The sequence below is a fragment of the Simochromis diagramma genome, unplaced genomic scaffold (assembly GCF_900408965.1).
Source record: "Simochromis diagramma unplaced genomic scaffold, fSimDia1.1 OVJJ01000596.1, whole genome shotgun sequence".
NCBI lineage: Eukaryota > Metazoa > Chordata > Actinopteri > Cichliformes > Cichlidae > Simochromis > Simochromis diagramma.
In genome coordinates, this window is record NW_024387245.1 from 18,268,188 (window position 1) to 18,286,008 (window position 17,821).

A 17,821-nucleotide genomic window follows, 5' to 3' on the forward strand; every position below is an offset into this window, starting at 1 on the left:
GTGCCAATGCAGGATTTCTAAATAGGCAGTGAGTTCCAGATTGGCAACTATTAGGTTTAATTTTTCTGGTGATAATGAGTGTCAGTGGCACTGCCTTATCGTAGAGTTTGATTTGAAGGTCATCTGCATACATGGGAATACAGACACAAGCCACTCCAGTCTCACTAAAAAACAAGACAAGACCTCAGTGGGGATACTTGCCATCCAACTCTATTTCTCCAATGCCATTTTTAGATCATCCTCTGCATGTAAGCAAATAATTCACATCCTACTTCCACCAGCAGAGCCAACTTTTTCCTTGGAGCCAACTCAGTCTCTGCAACTGACATGAGCCAATTACAGTCGTCTGGTTCCAGGAAGTACAGCCATTGCTCTTTTATAATTTTTCTTTTCTTTTTTTTTCTCTTGAGCTAATTTGATTCAGTGTACTCAGTGAAAGTGTTGCATTTGTCCACTGCATAAAAACATGCATTTAAAATTTTGGCTCATGCTTTTTTTTGTTTTGTTTTGGCATCTCTAAAAAATAAAGTTGAAGAAAAAACAACAAAAGCTGGCTATAACAAGGCATAAGCTGTGAAGGGAAAAATTAAATCTCTGTAATTGAACACCCCATGTGGATCGACATCTGTGTGATGCAGTCAAGTGTGGCTGGCCATGGATGTAATTTGGGGCTGTGCCTGCTGTAACATGCGCAGATAACAGGGCCTTGTGAAAATGTAAATTCTTCTCTTTTAAAACGGTCCAGCGAAATCCCACCTCCCCTCAGCTCAAACATCTCTACTGGACATTAAAAAAAAACAGAGCCTTAGCTGCTCATTATGTGCCAAAAGGCTGCACAGCTTTCTCTGCCTCCTGTGTCTCGAGGATGCTGTTGTGCCATTGGGGGTAGACATCGTTAACTCTTTTAAATCTCTGTCAAACTTTGAGAAAAATGAGTTGATAAAGTCAGGGAATGTTGGTGAGGGGACAAACAAACATCAAATGATTTTTTTAAGCTTTTGCTGCAGTTTTGTGTGACTGCTAACAGGAGATACTGTAACAGAAATGTACCCCATGAGGTGCAATAACAACAGACAGGGAGCGAACACTAATAGCAAAAAGTATTGCATTTGCTGTTAAACGTTCCACTTGTATTGCCGAAGTAACAGAACATAAAAATGTGTAGTTAATAAAAATAATGACAATCCATTTGCTGTGTTACAAGTAGCAACACAGTGTGCTGTTACTGTATGACTTATAATAAATGCACTTTACTAAAGCTAAATCTGAATACTTTTTGATGTTATTAATTGCACCTTCTCTTTCCCTGCTTTTTCTTTTATTACCAGGCACTAGACACCACAGTACTGCTCAGGGTGCTTGCCACCACAGCAACCTAATGAGTTTTCACACTGTCCAACAGTTAGATCGGGCTGCCTTACAAGGACTGGTGATTTGCTGCTTCGTCTCTATCTCTTTATCTCTACAGGGCGTTGATACTTTAATCATCACAGAAGCATGGCTTTGAATTCAAACAATTATTTAGGTGACCGTATTAAGCATTCTCACAGCTGGATCTGATTCCTCATATTATATTTGTGAAATGTGTTAAAGGCAATTATACCAAGGAACACATTCATAATAGATATCAGGGATAGGATAAAGCTGCTGTGTTTTTGTTATACCAGCAGTCTAAATTTTCCCAAAGCACTGTCACTGGCTGCAAGACATCATTAGCCTAACTGGTGGTATGAAACACAATATATAAGCATATCATATTTAGACCTATTAACATATTCTATCAGTATCTGCATCTATATTTATGTTTATGTATGGATTGGAGATTATGACACTGACAAAAAGACAGGAGGCAAAGCTGGACTTGGCAGAGTTGAAGATGATAAGATTTCCATTTGGAGTGACCAGAATGGAAAGGCTGAGAAATGAGTACAGCTCAGGGTTAGTCTGTGTTTGGATATGTGCACAGGAGGGATATGAGAATATAATAGGCAAATGATGTTAAATATGCAGCTGCCAAGCCAGAGGAAAAGAGGAAGACCACAGAGAAGATTCATGGATGTAGTGAAGGTGACTATGCAGAGGGTTGTCGTCAAAGGATGCCAGGGATAGGTCAAGTTGGAGGCAGGTAGTTTGCGGATCATCAAAGCTGAAAGAAGTGTTTTTCTATGGATTTGAAGGATTGCTATATGCATTTTAAATATAGCAAATGTTGCACATTTGCATTAAACTGTATTAAAGAACAAAAAAGTCTCATGCTTCTATTGGCTCATTAAACACAACTCTATATCCATTGTACTGACCCACATTGCAGGCTACTTGACCCACTCTTCCATCTAGTGTTGAGTACGTGACATTACGTCTGTCATTATACAGAATTAAATTGTAAAAGGTTATAATAGTCGAACATTAAACCAAAAGATTTATTATGGATAAGGGTAGTTTATGAGACAATAAACGACGGTAGTAGTGATTGATAATATTTTGCTTTTCACGAGGTCAGGGTGCATTAATATTTTGCATTTGGATGAAGTGCGCATGCGCAACAGGGGCCGGATTCTGCTAGAAGGATCAAATGTTTTTGTTTTCGTGCGGGATGGAAGGTAGTTGACAGGTCGACATCGATATCTACGACGGCAAACGTTTCTCAGGTAAACAAAACAACCCTACGTTTCTTGTCGGTGTTTGTATTAGTTAGTTGGTGTCACCTTTTAAGTCGAAGCAGGTAGCATGTTTGGGCTACATATGCTAGTAGGTTACCCAATGTTAGCTTTAGTAACGCTGTATTTCATAGCTTCTATTTCATGTGTCTTACAACAGCCTCGTGTTTATTTGGAATAATTTAGAGTATGAGGCCACAGGAAGTTGGAATGGAGCTTAGACGTTAAGATGAGCTAACATAACCGCAGGCATGTCACAACCTTTGATGCTAGTATGTAAACACAGTGCTGATAAGAGCTAAACACGCTGCGCATACATGTACACACCTGTTTGATATCGTCTTCCATAAATATCATCATATAACCAAAAATAGCCAAGTTATTCTAAGGAAACTGAAATGAGAATGTTTTCCTGTTGCAGGGTACTAGAATATTCCAGTAACACTCCCATTCAGTGGTATTTCCAAATACAGTTTCATACTTTTCCTATAATAAAATAAACTGGCAGGTATCATAACAGTAAAACATCATTTGACTTTAAAACCTCCAGTGTCACTTGTGGGAGTGTTTCAGGTAGAGTTTTATTTCATTGTATAACATTATGAGGTCAATACTGTAATCCATTACTGTAACTATGGTTTCTGCTGTTCTTTTAAAAAGGTTGTCTTACCTTTACTTGTGTGTACTGACAGAGCAGGCAGTGCAGATTCCATGATGTTGTTCTATAAGTAAAAGAACAACAAAGTGTGGTTAGAGTGTTGGCTAGAAAATTTTTTTGTTCTGTAATTGTATTTTTATATTGCAAATAACTGAGTGTAAGCTAAAAGTGTAAGGAACAGTGTTATATTTATAGGCCTATAAATGACCTGCAGTAATGTAAATGTATTCCAGAGAGAATGGTATACTCAAACAAATACACCCATCCTTTAGAGGAATTAGGTATCATGCTGAAAGACATGTTTTATTTGGATCACATTTAAACTAACATAACAAGACAGTTGACACTGAAACATATACAAGATATCTGGTATTAACGTCCCAGGGATTGTTTTGGAGTCAATAAAGGAACTCATAGTTGTTCAGTATGATACACTTAGAAATGGAAAAGTTGTAGTCTGCCCACATGATTCAGCTTGTTCTACTGCAGAAGTCACTATAAATAGCATTGGTACCTAAAAATGTCTCTTTTGAGAGTTGCAGGCCTAAAAAGCAACATTTTAACCAGTAAGCCTTTAGCAGTTATAAATAAATCTGTAAGGTGTTATGTAGTCTCTTCTGACTTTACGGCTTTCTTTACACAGCTGAATCAACTCTACTTGCAGTGACCTTGTAACAGCCTTCAAGAAGACAAAGCCATGGGGAATACAAGCAGTGAGAGGGCTGCAATGGGCCATGGAGAGAAGGCGCAGCGGAGGGACAGCCGAGGTATCAAAGAGGGCGAGAGGCCAAAAATCCTCATGGATAGCCCAGAGGATGCTGATATTTTTCATGGAGAGGACATAAAGGTAAATTGGGCTGCTCTCTTAGAGGTGCATATCAGGTAGAATTTATAGCCTTCTTGGCCCTGTAGATCTCTTCAAACTCTAATCCTTGTTGATAAACAATATTCTTGTGTATGATGTGCATTTAAGGCACCCTTAGAGAAAGAGGAGTTCCTTGCTTGGCAGCAAGACTTAGAATCAGATGACAAAGCACCAACTCTGGAACGGCCGACAGTCTTTCGCTGGAAAGGAGATGGAAAGGAGGTCTACCTCTCTGGATCCTTCAACAACTGGGCCAACAAAATTCCCCTTATTAGAAGGTGAGAGCACGTTATAAATCTGAACATGTTTTTCAGGTTGAATTTCTGGCTGTTTATCTTTTGAGATTTAAACTCGAGTTTTAACAGATTTCTTTTATTCCTATTTGCATATGAGAAAGGTTTACTAGAACAAGCCAAGAAGGCAAATCTATGTATTATAGGTACATGTGAGTTCTTCTTCTTTGTAAATGGCTGGTTTAACTTACCTGTGTGCCAAATGTTTTATTTTCTTTTGTTTGTGATCTATCAAAGTCAGAACACCTTTGTGGCAATTGTCGATCTACCTGAGGGGGAGCATCAGTACAAATTTTACGTGGATGGTCAGTGGACCCACGACCCAGCTGAGGTAAGCCGTTACTCTCACAGTCATTTATGACCTGTTGTCAAACAAGCATATTTTACTTTACTTACCTAGACCTCAACACAAAATCTGCAGCAGTTTCAGTTTTTAAAGGCACTGCAGCTCTGCCATTCCTGTAAAGTCTGGGTAGACAAAAGCATATATTCACTAATGCATTAATATTATCATTACATTATGAGTAATAACTTGTGAGTGTATTAAGGCCACTAGTGTAGGTTATGATGAGCTGGCTTCATGACTGACAGCAGGCATGTATCTGAGTCACCTTATCTGATGTCATGCTTTAACAATAAACATCTTTTTTTCTCTCTTCAGAAATATAGTAACAAGTGTATAAAATATTAGCACACACATGGTAATCAGGACAAATGGTGCAGTGGAGGGGCGTGACTAGAGGTAGAGTAGTCATGAGTGGACATTAGTTTAAGAGGCTTAAGTGGTTTGCTTCACATCATGATGCTTGTTAAAGCAAACAGTGGCCTGCTATTATATAAATTATGTCTTTTTGGTCTATACTTTTGAGCTTTATTTGTGAGTTTTATTGTCTCCTGTTTCCTAACAGCCTGTTGTAACCAGTCAGCTAGGCACAGTCAACAATATCATTCAGGTAAAGAAGACTGACTTTGAGGTTTTTGATGCGCTAATGGTGGATTCGCAGAAATGCTCTGACATGTCAGGTGAGTGCTGACAGCCACTGTTTATCTGTGCTTTTTTTAAACATTTACTGATCCAGACTACATGTCTGGAAAGCAGGGGTATAAAAGTGTTCAAAAAGAATCTTCATTCATTTTAAAGACCAACTTTTTTTGTTCCTGCCTTTTTTAATGGATTTCAACATTGCTGTTAAAATCTATAGGTTTGAAAATAATTTAATGTTCTTGTCATACTGTTTCCCCCTTTTTTTCCCCCCTCAGACCTTTCTAGCTCTCCTCCTGGGCCATATCATCAGGATCCTTATGTCCCTAAACAGGAAGAGAAGTTAAAATCTCCACCCATTCTTCCACCTCACCTTCTACAGGTCATCCTTAACAAAGACACTGGGATTTCTGTAAGTAGCTGTAATCTGAGATGAATTTGGCTTATTCCCACTTTCCCCTGCCTGCATTTCATAAAAATAGAATAGCCCTTTATTGTCATTGTACACGTACAACAAAATTGTGAAAAAAAAAAAAAAATGCATCCACAAGAATAAATAATACAGATCATTTATTTTAAATGTTGTTGTTTTGTTTGTCATTGTTTCAGTGTGACCCTGCACTGCTCCCAGAACCCAACCATGTCATGCTCAACCACCTCTATGCACTTTCCATTAAGGTAAGGTTTCAGGGTGACTTTTAAAATTTTTGTGTTTGATGTTTTTCGGCAGCGTGTGAGAAAACTTGATCGGCTTTGTAAGCATTTTAACAGAAAGTGTGTGCTGCTGCTGCTTTTGCTTTTAGCAAGCTTGCACGTTGTTGGCACAGCAGATTGAATCTATGCATTGCCAAAAAGGCTGATAAATGGGACAGAAGAACAGATGAAGGACAGATAATTCTCCTTCTTTCAACTCTCTGACAGGAAAAACAAACTTTACTTGCATTTCAAGATAGCCACAGCAAATGTCTGCATGTCAACAAAAAAAAAGGAGTGGAAAACAACTATGTGTATTTTCCATTTCAGGTAGTGGGTGGTCAGATATTCACTTTTTTCCATTTGGTTTCTCTTGTAATGTAGTTAAGTAGTTGTACATGAAGCAGATAAACTGCTGCTGTATTTAGCTTAAACACATTTTTGAATGACTTTATGTTCACTAGTGTGACCTGTGAGAAAAACTTGCATTTTGGGGACAATCTAAGTGGCTCTGTTGAAACTTTACTAATTGTAATTTCTCATCTTCTTAATGACTGTTGATATATTAGTAATGCTGCTAAGTTACAATCTTGAATATTCATCACATTATTTAATTATGTCTTATCTTTGGTTGAGTAATCCGATTTAAAAAATACTTCTGTCCTTTAATAGGTTCTTTAAAACAAACTGTTCAGACAGTTCAATTTTAGAAATTGCAGTGCTTTTAATAGCTTAAAACTTAACTAACAAATAAACCCTTTCATTGTATTCATGAGATGTTGAAATCAAATGCAACAATAATTAGTACAGCAATGTCAAACAAAAATCAGGCATAATATAAAATAGCCTTTACTTGGTCTTCTTGGAAGTCTTTGTTACGTTAGGAGGCAAAAAAAAAGTTCTGACAGTATTGCTTCTCCTGGATGAGGTAGTGTGTTTATGTGTGTGTTTTGTGCACCTCCATGTGTGTCTGTGTGTTTAAATGTGCTAGTGAATGAGTTACCGTGTGTGTCCGTAACCTTTAAAGGAGCATGTGGTGGCTGCAATGAAGAAAAGTGAGCATATCACCATTCTCAGAACTGAGGTTTGAGGCCACGTTTCCTGCTGCACAAACAGACACTCTGATAGTGTAGATGTTAATAATTAATGTTAATAGTTAATGTTTAGGATAATTCAGTCTGCAGCCTAACATTCCCAGGTCAGTGACTCAGTGTTACTGGCGGGTGGAAAGAAAAAAGGAAAAAAAAGCAAGCTTTTATTTTTATAAATTTCTTTTAAATATATAAAAAAGATATATATTTACTATATATATCTGACACATTTCAATAGTAATACAGTTTAATTGATATATTTTATTTATAATGTATATTATTAATCTAATGCTGCAAAATAATGTCACTTCATGTCAGAGCTTATTGAAGAGGTGATTTGATGAAGGACTCCCACCATGGGCACCCTTTCAAGTTTGTGAATGTGATAACTTGAGAAGAAGGTGACACATTACCTTCAAATTGATGCCATAAGTGTATTTACTAAAAGTTTTTTGAACAGGACTTTCAGAAAACATGACCTCTGACCTTTAAGTTGAGGTCATGTTTTCTGAAAGTCTGTTCAGAAGGGTGATATTTTCTATTTTGTCATTTCTGCTTAGAAACATATAATCATTTATGCTTAGAAATATATAATCATCTATGTGCTGATAAAAATCATATCCTTATTAGTAGAGCAGGGTGATATGACCAAAAATATTTATCACGATATACATTTGAAAATTTGCGATAATGATATAACTGACGATATAATTGACACTAGACAAAATACTTTACAACTCCACAACTTTATTAGTGCAAAAAACCCCATCAATGTATTTTCACTTAAACAAGCAGCTGTTTTTTATGTGCATTAAAGTTATATAAAAATGTAACAGTGTAAATTCCCTGCTGACAGTTTAACCAAAAGGCATTTCCAGTGGAAATTGGCCTACATATCCTCAGCATAACCATGTATGATATCCACAAAACTTAAAAAGAGGTTATACACATAATACGGTAATATTATGTCGAAGCGCAGTACGTATCACTCCGCGAGGCTCCTGCCTACGATAGCCGTAATGCTCCGACAATCCATCAAGCGGTGCGGCTTCGTAGCTTAGCAAAGTCGTACTGAAACATTTGACAGATTTTTGAGCGCCGTGTACCACATAAAATCGTTTCGAGGTCAGTAAACACAACCAGAATTCATACATAAGGCACACGGGATTATAAGGGGCTCTGTTGATTTTCAGAAAAATCAAAGGATTGATTTTAAGTGTGCCGTATTTTCCAAACAACACGGTAATAACGACGGCCTGCTAGCATGCTCTACTAAAAATAGTGCTTTGTTGTGTGTCTGACGGACGAAAGCTAAACCAGTTCCACACCACTGAAGTTGCAGCATTTTTACAAACCAGTTCTGGTTCATCTGTTTCATTCAACGATCCGCTTTCGCTCTTCTCATTCTGCATCGCCGCCATGTGCGTATGTAAACATAGGCACTGCGCATGTGCGTTTTACCCATATTCTATCGCGATATTTCATTTTCCTATCGTTGCCCAAAATTACACTGGTATTACCGTGAACGGTATGATATAGCCCAGCCCTACTTATTAGGTCTGATAAGATTCTCTGTGCACTTGTTTACCATGAGATGAGAGGAAGCATACACACAGTTTGTCTCACTTTAAATTTGTAAAAGGAAAAAGCTGAAAATTTAAATAGTTAGAAGTTGAAATGTGAATAGTTGATTTTTGTATTATATGATTTATTTATTACATTTTATGTGGAGTGAATAAATAAACGTATATTTACAGTGGCCCCTACAGACAAAGCACGTACAAACTCCAAAGCACGTACAAACTCCAAAGCACGTACAAACTCCAAAGCACGTACAAAAGACAACAGAAGTGCTCCAGGATGCTAGGGGCAGTGTTGAGCTTTTGTTACCTCGTGGCTACACAAGCCAGCAAGTACCAACGACTGGATTTGGTGTGTGGTAATAACAGGTAAATGAACTTTTTTTTTTTTAATTATTTGACTATATATGAATGCTTGTGTATATATACATAAACAATACACATATGCTTTCATGCTTTCAATTGTGTAATTTAAGTGATCTAGGTAGCTCTGTTTTGGAAGTTCAGTTCATGCTAGAAATGTGTTTTGGAGTTTGTATGTGCTTTTTGGAGTTTGTACGTGTTTTGTCTCTAGGGGCCACCACATATATTTATATATAAACATATATAAATAAAACCACTTTTTTTTTTTTACATTAGTAATTCCTTTTGTGCATAATTTTATATTATTGTTAATAATAAATTAATTAAAGCAACAAAACAACCTGAAGAGCCAGTTCGGAGCCGAAAGAGCCGGTTCTCTAAAAAGAGCCGGCTCTTTTTAATGAGCCGAACCGAAAGAGCCGGTTCTCTAAAAAGAGCCGGCTCTTTTTAATGAGCCGAACCGAAAGAGCCGGTTCTCTAAAAAGAGCCGGCTCTTTTTAATGAGCCGAACCGAAAGAGCCGGTTCTCTAAAAAGAGCCGGAAATCCCATCACTAGTTGTTCAGATATGCCTGCTTAAGAATGTCACGTGTATTTGTAATTGCATATTCATGAATGATTGCTTGCTGACAATAAAAAGGGCTCTAGCGAAGGAATCAGTTGAAGTTGGTTGAGTTCAGGTGAAGGAATCTTTTCCTCAACTTTGGCTGACTTCCCTCGCAAGCCACAAACACGGAGAGTACCTTCTTGCCTTGTTTGTCGTGCAGTTGTTGGTCTCACGTTCCAGCGGGGTTTGTGCCCAGATAAACCCAACACTGTTAATACGAGAAACTTCAGAACAAGGTGACGTAGGATTTTGAAATCAATACCATAGATGTGCCTACCAGGAGGCTGGCGGTTGCCAGTATTTTCTTCTTTCATTTTTTTTTTTTTTTCTTTATGTAAATTTATATGCGAGTCTGAACAGACTTGGGTGTGAACTGCTACTTGACTGGTATGGGGAGGCCTGCAACCATGATGCTGCAATTCTGGTTTCATGTGTGTCTTAAAAAAGCCATAGCCCTACCAATTACAGTTTAACCATACTGGCTTATAGCATGGTGGAACTGTACATGGTAAGACTGATGCTACTGTTTCCATCCTAGTTGAAAGCATGCATTGTGTGAGGTTTTAAATCGACTTTTCCTGTGTGTTGTGTCTTTCTGTCACAGGACGGAGTGATGGTACTCAGTGCAACACATCGCTATAAGAAGAAATATGTCACCACCTTGCTTTATAAGCCCATCTGATGAAGCATTCTTTTCTATATTTGGAGCTGTTGTTAACTGTACACCGAGTGTACAAAGTGCTAGCCACACTTTTTAAAAAAAAAAATCTAGTGTATATTCCTTCCAGGTTTCACCAGTTAGATCCATTCTGACCAAAAGAAGCGGCCTTGAATAAGCACGAGGGAACAAATTAAGTTTGTAAAATGTTGACTTTGATTCCCAGAAAAAAATTTGGACTGAGGGTTATAGTAATTGCTTTACAGTAATACACTAAAAGCAATACATACAAATAACAAATGATTCAGTTGGACAGCCACTTACTGAAAAACAGACAGAAAAGAGTTATTTTAAAGGAAGCCTGCTGTAAAAGGAAGTTTAAGTGATGATGCTGCTTTTCCCATGCAGTACATCACATCTGATTTTTGTGTCATATATCAGCGCAACTAACTAATAGCTGGATTGGATTGGTGGGTAAATGGGGTCACTGTGTTCACTTCAGTTCTGTGTTACTCTGTTTACTATAGGAATATTTAATACGTAACATAGACTATAGTAATTATACAGAACATCGTAGTTTTTGGGCACCTGTTTTGAAGCCTGATGTTGGGTACTTCAAGTATTATTTCTTTCTTTTCTTTTTTCTTTTTTAAACTGGCAAACGAGTGGTGGTTGTGACACTTAGTCATTACATACACAACAGTGCTCTTACAGTAACCTGCTTTTTCCTTAGTTTTACCCTGAATGCGACTGCAGTTTCCAAAGTGAACATAATTTAGTATTACATAAGATGACTGAAAGCATAAACTCATTAGTAAAGTGTTTACGGTGGTCATAAGTCAGTAGAAAAGTAGGGTTATTTTACTTCCATAAAATCTGATTTCTTTTTTGCAATGAGTAGGCTTTTCCCGTGCTGGAAAGATTACAGGTTTAAAGCACTACTGCTTTTAATATACAATCTTTGGCCACCAACACCCACTAGCTTCATTTTAATAGCAAGAACTAACAAAGCATGCAGGGAGCCAGGAGTAAAGAGTAAGTGGAGGCATTTCATGATTCCTACACCAGTAGGTTTGCTTGGTTGGTTTGTTTGCAGTGCTCTGTGTATTAGTTTTGATTTGGCAAAGTCAGCTGATGACAGAAAAGTGCAGTTGAAGGTGCTGTCTGTGCCAGCTTGTCTTTTGGCATTTTGTTTGTTAACGTCACATGCTGCAAAGCTTTTAGTGCATTTTAATAAAATGAAAAGTTGTGCTCTAATTAATTAAAAACAACTTCACAGTAAAGCAGCAAAGAGAAAAGCACAGCTTCTCTCACACTTACCGAATTTCCCAGAGGAACCCACCCGAGGGATTAATAAAGTTTTATCTTATCTTATCTTATCTTACACTACACTTTGCTAAAATGAAGGAAATGTCGTAAATTATTTTTCATTAATTTCTTAATGTTATATTTATTAGTTTATTAAATATTGTTAAGTACCAAAATGACTACTAATTTATATATACTATATAGTGCTAAGACAATTAAGGGAACACTTGAATGATTGTAACTATGATCTTTGCTGTGATTTTTGAATCCAGCCCTGGAGGGTTAATGAGTTTGGTTTTTACTGATTGTTGTTAGATTGTTTTGTTCTTAACAAACTACACAATGTATGTCAGTAAAGATTGTTTTATTTGAATACTTAATTTGTCAAGATCTAATGTGTAATGTAATTTTCCCCTTTTTTTATTTGGTACATTTTGGTTTTTCAAAGGTTGGAAGGGAATGATTAAGGCAAGTGCATATACAGTGGCATTGAGTGATGCCCAAAGTGATGGTACCCATGTCTATATTGTGACTGAAAATACTGGCTCAGTAAATTCTTGTAACCTGCATTACAGTTATAGATTAACCTAAACATTATAAGAGGTTAGCAACTCTGAGATTATGCACACAATTTGTATTACCAGTTACAGTGCATCTCTTTAGTATGGTAATGTCACTCCATTCCCACTTAATCTGCCTCTATTTGTTCCAGTGACTGCCCTTTGCAGTGCTCAACTTTATCTTTTCTTAGCAGAATGTGGTAGAACATGAACACGTTTGTAATTAAAACAGACAAAAATGTAAGGACTCAAAATGATTACTAATGCTGAGAAAACCTCATTGAAAGACCTCAGATAAGTACGCGCTGCTTTTGTCTTTCTCGTGGCTGAGAAGACCACAGCGGCACAATCAAGAATGTAAATGTTGAGGTCAAAGAAAGACAAAATGCACTGTGGTAGCTTAACTGTTTTTGTGTTATGTTGTTGTTTATTTATTTAGCGATGATCATACTGAGCACATTAAATAAGTTTTGTCAACTATTCACCAATATAGCTTTTTTTCCTACATTGTTTTGTTGTGAAAACTAGTCTTAGCTGTGGTTATGACCATTCCAGTCAAAAGTTAGACAAGAGTTAAAAAAAAGAAAAAAAAAGAGAGAGAGAATAAGCCTTTAATTTAGGGCATGTACTCCAAATAAACTAATGTACGCATCTGTGTAGATTTATATAGGTGCCATCGCACACATCCTTCCTTGTTTTACTGATGTACTTTATCAAGAGTGACACCAGGTAGTTGCTCCCTACTGGTTTAGCTGATGTGGCATAGATCATTGTGAGCACCAGTTTCCTTCTAATAATGTTTCAGATCCATTATTTTGTTGATTTTAAACAACTGCTCCTGAAATTTGTGGTTATAATGTGTAAGCTTTTCTGCTCTGTGTGTTGTGTTGATTTGATAGGGCGTCAAGGACTGAAATTTTTTTAAAGCTGTGTGAATTGAACCAACATCATTTTATTTTTATAATTTTTGTGTCTGTGCATGATCACCATAAAAATATGACTCTGATTATTTTGATTTTGACAAAGTCACATTTATTCATGTTAATTTTGCTGTCAGGACTGACATAAAGGTGATTGTGGGATGTTACCATGCTAGACATATAAATCCATTTCAGGTAGTCATTTTAATCATTGCAATTTGCAAACCTTTTAAGCACTTTTTTCATTCTAAGAAAGGTATTTATTAAAGAATATGTTTTTAAAATTTATATATTGTGTCATGTTTTAATTTATAACATGACTGCAGCCATTTTGATCATTAGAGCTGAACCTTCAGTAACTGACTGACCTTTGTGCAGTCATTACAGTCATTATTTATAAAGTGCATATTGCATTCCAGTCATATTAGGGCCCCTGCAGAATTAGGAAAGTATTTTATTTGTCATTTTCAGAGGACACCTTAAAGTCATACACCTGCATGAGGAATGATACTGAAAGCTGTTTTATACCTGAGTAAAATATCGGCAAAAACCTGTGTTCCAACCATATGGTACATTTTTAAAGTTTTAACATGAAATATTATATTCATCAACATCTACCCTTTAAATATATCCTAAAAATCCTATATGGCCCCTCTTCAAAAAATAAATACTGCTGTTATGAATTCTGAAACATGCTGTTTCCTGCTTTCTCCTCTACAGATTGTTCTGTTAATGCACTTTGCATTGAAACTCAGTGGTCTGTACATCATTTGTTATCTACTGTATGTCATATTTTATTTTTTTATTTTATTTTTTACTTTATAATTGTTATGTAATTATTTTTAAAAAGTGTCTAATAAATAAGCATTTTACATTGGCTAGCTGTGACATTATCTTTCATACTATATGGGTAATAACTAGGGCTGGGTATCGTCACTGATTTCTAGAATCTTTTCGATTCAGATTCACAAGGTCCCGAATCGATTCGATCCATGATTCGATCGATTCGATTTGAATCGGGGAAATTTTTGACTCAGACAGTCAGAAATATTATAATTCTGATCACTTATCAGTACATATCTATATTTTTATATCTATTAAAAGAAAGCTGACACTTGCGAGACTTTATCAAAGGTGTAAGCGTCACAGCAGATTCCTTTGTGTCGAAGTAACAGGGTAAAACACAGAAAAACATGAAGGAGGTTTTCCTGGTCTGGGTTTTTATAGCAGATGACCTTAAAAATATTGTGGCGAGCTCAGACAAGGAGGAGACAGAGGTAACGTCTGGTCTTGCTTCCTGCAGTGTTAGCCATCGAGCACAGCCGTTTATTATCATTCAACAGATGAACACACAACGCTAACACAACTGCTCGGCGCAGCTCTAGCATAACAACCAAAAAAGGCGCTCTCTCCACCCAGAAACACACAGTTGCAGAGAGAGAGCGTCACCTGTAACCATGGCAACATAATGCTGCCGCCTGGAACAACAGAACATAGCTGTCAAAACAAAACCCCAAACAGCCCTGACCCGCTACATAGCCCCCACCTAAGGGGTCAGTTGTCCCCGACAACCCCATTACCCAACACGAAGTCCTGCAAATGTCCATGTGTCTTATTTCGGCGCACCGACCGATCTTGACTGGCGACGGAAGAGTCACTCGGATCAGAACATGGGGTGCCACCAGCATCCCCTGCCCTGGCGGCTGCTGGAGCGAGCGGTCGGTACGGTGAGAGTGTGTCCTGGTGCAACACCACCATGCGGACCCGGTACACCACTTCTGTTAGACGCTCCACGACCTCCGCTGGCCCTTGCCAGTGACTGCAGAGCTTGGGGGACACTCCTCTCTTGTGAACCGGGCAGTACACCCAAACCTTGTCGCCAGGCACGAAAGCTCCCCCTCGGCACCTGGTGTCACAGGCTCCTTTCAGTCGAACTCCGGCGCTGGCCTGGGGGATGTGGTCATGAACCTCCCGCGGCCGCTCCCTCCACCTCCTGTAGCAGTCCATGGCCACCAACACACCACGCCGGTTCCCTGCCTCAGTGATGGGGAAAGGCCCTAGGATGTCTACTCCCACTCTCTCCATCGGGCCCCCCGCCTGGTGCTGCTGCAGGGGGGCAGTGGAGCGTTGAGTGGGGCCCTTCCGTGCCGTGCAGGTGTCACAGCAGTGCACATGAAGTTCCACATCCCGTCGACAACCAGGCCAGTAGAACTATCCTGAGACGGCGGAGAGTTTTGGCATTCCCCTAGTGGCCAGCCCCCACCGAGCCGTGGACAAGCTCGAGCACCTGCGACCGCCGCAACCGAGGCACCAACAGCTGCAGGAGACCCTTGCCCTGACCGGGGGCCCACCATCTCCGGTATAGGAGGCCGTCGTGGGTCTCCAGATTGTTGTGCTGGGAGTAGTAGGCCTTCACTTCGGGCCCCTGTCCAGACACCCCCGTCCAGCCTGGGCGTTGCGCCGCCTCCAGCCAGGCCCCCACCTGAACCAATGTCGCGTCAGCCTCCTGCTCCCGCTTCAGCTGCTGCGTGGTCAACGGGAGCCATCCCCCTCCGCTGGCTGTGGCCTGAGCAGTAGCCACGCCCAGTGCCTCCTGGGCCCGCTCCTCCTGTCGTTTCGAGGGGGGCAGCCGGTGTGGGTGCAGACGGATGGGTTGAGCAGAGCCGATGTCGATGGTGCGCTGAACCAGCCGCGTCTGCCTGCAGTCTTCGTCACTAGCGGCAATGATGTCCACATTCTCGTCCAGGAGGCACCTCAACCGCTGCCGCTGGTCAACGGTGAGACCTACGCTGCTGCGCTGCCACAGGTCATCAGCAGCTTGGGTTGTCTCGGTCGAGGGAGGTTTGTCGGGCCTAGAGGCTGGGGCTGGGGCGAGTAGAGATGGCCCAGTGCCACCAGCGTCCGAAGTCTGTTGAGTGGCAGCTGCCTGAAGCCCGGCTTGTCGGTCTCTGGTCCCCTCCGTTCCCTGCTTTTGACCGCACTGGAGGGCCAGAGTCTCTGTACCAAGAGGGATAGCCAGCTTCGCGGTGTCAATGCAGGCCCCCCAGCGGGTCAGCAGATCAAGGCCGATGATGCACTAGTCTTGAATGTCATTGAGCCAGAAGTCGTGCACCAGCTCCAGATCCTTCACTCGGATCCGCAACGGTTTCTTCCCCCGCATGTCAGTTCTCTCCCCTGTCACCATCATCAGCTAGGTGTCGGTGGGCGACCAACCCATCACAAGCAGCCCGGACGTTCCAGGGATCACACCAGGTTGTATTAGGGAAATGGTAGACACAGTGTCCACCAGGGCCTGGCAGGGCTGGTCCTCAACACAGCAGCTCAGGTAGAGTCCCTTGACTCTACGTTAACACAACCGCTTGGCGCAGCTCTAGCATAACAACCAAAAAAGGCGCTCTCTCCACCCAGAAACACACAGTTGCAGAGAGAAAGCATCACCTGTAACCATGGCAACATAACGCTGCCACCTGGAACAACAGAACATAGCTGTCAAAACAAAACCCCAAACAGCCCTGACCCGCTACAATAACAAAGTGAAGCAGAGCAAACCCATATGGAAAAGAAATAGTAAAAACTTATGTGATTACTCATGAAAGTGGCCACTTTCTCATTACTTTCATACATTGTTTTAGTAAGTATCCAAAACATACAAGTTTCATTATATAATTTTTCAAGGGATCTTATATCTGTTTTTACTCTTATATGCTTTTCATACAAGTTTCACACAAGACAGATACAAACTTTATAAGATTTATATATATCTTTTCCATATGGGAAGTTACAGAGGTTTGATTAGAGTTTAAATTTGTTCAGTATTGAACAGCAGAAATGAGGCTTTCTTGTTGGAAGTAAGTAAAAATAAACCAAAAAAAAAACAAAAAACAGCGGCCGACACCGTAGAGTGATGGGTAAGAAGTAGGGGTGGGTTTTGATTATCGATTTAGAGAGAGAGCTCTACATGAAGTGTGATTTTTATCGTGGTGGAAGCAAAACAGCAAAAGTAAGAGGAAATACATGACAATGTTTATGTAAAGCGAAATGTGAAGCGTAATTTGGATGGTCTTTGGCTGCTGGTTCAGTCAATATTGTTTGGAGAGAGAGAAAACCTGCAGCTTCAGAATCTAGCACAAAAAAGACGTAAACACAAAGCACCTGCCGATGCTTCAAAAGCTGTCGGCTTTCAGCCCCAACGGCGTTTCCGTGTCCGTGCCGTCGGGTGAGAAAGGCGACATCTCACTGATTCAGATGCGTTGGGTCCGCGTTTTGTGTTTACGTCTTTGTGCAGAATCTGTGTTCCTGCTCTCATTTACTGTTTTATACGGTGGCCCTGAGAGGCCAAATGGACTGCAACTTCAGAAAACACCAGCAATAAGAAAAACGCTGCAAAAGCACACAAAACACAACGGAAATAAGGAAAACGACAATGGAAATAGGAAAAAATACAACGGATATAGGAAAAACGACAACGGAAATAGGAAAAAAGAACAGCAAATAGAAAAAACACTCTCTGGGGAGACAATAACCCGATGGACCAGTTGCAGGAACCCAAAACATGGTAGGCGTGTTTTATCATGATTCATATAATACT

At 39.7% G+C, this 17,821-nt stretch overlaps 1 protein-coding gene across 1 annotated transcript; it reads left to right on the plus strand.

The window, feature by feature from the left end:
- Positions 1–2,516: 2,516 nt before the first annotated feature.
- On the plus strand, positions 2,517–12,899 carry prkab1a (protein kinase, AMP-activated, beta 1 non-catalytic subunit, a). Its single transcript, XM_040000433.1, has 8 exons — positions 2,517–2,648; positions 3,959–4,162; positions 4,289–4,458; positions 4,711–4,804; positions 5,382–5,496; positions 5,734–5,867; positions 6,065–6,133; positions 10,392–12,899. The coding sequence occupies exons 2-8, from the start codon at positions 4,013–4,015 to the stop codon at positions 10,467–10,469; spliced, it is 810 nt and encodes a 269-aa protein (XP_039856367.1). The 5' UTR covers positions 2,517–2,648; positions 3,959–4,012; the 3' UTR covers positions 10,470–12,899.
- Positions 12,900–17,821: the final 4,922 nt, after the last annotated feature.

Bases quoted from the DNA above. Each gene is read 5' to 3' on its own strand.
- prkab1a (XM_040000433.1), top strand. From the start codon at position 4,013: ATGGGGAATACAAGCAGTGAGAGGGCTGCAATGGGCCATGGAGAGAAG. The intron at 4,805-5,381 runs GTAAGCCGTTAC...GTTTCCTAACAG, and splicing joins GGACCCACGACCCAGCTGAG to CCTGTTGTAACCAGTCAGCT. The intron at 5,868-6,064 runs GTAAGTAGCTGT...TCATTGTTTCAG, and splicing joins ACAAAGACACTGGGATTTCT to TGTGACCCTGCACTGCTCCC.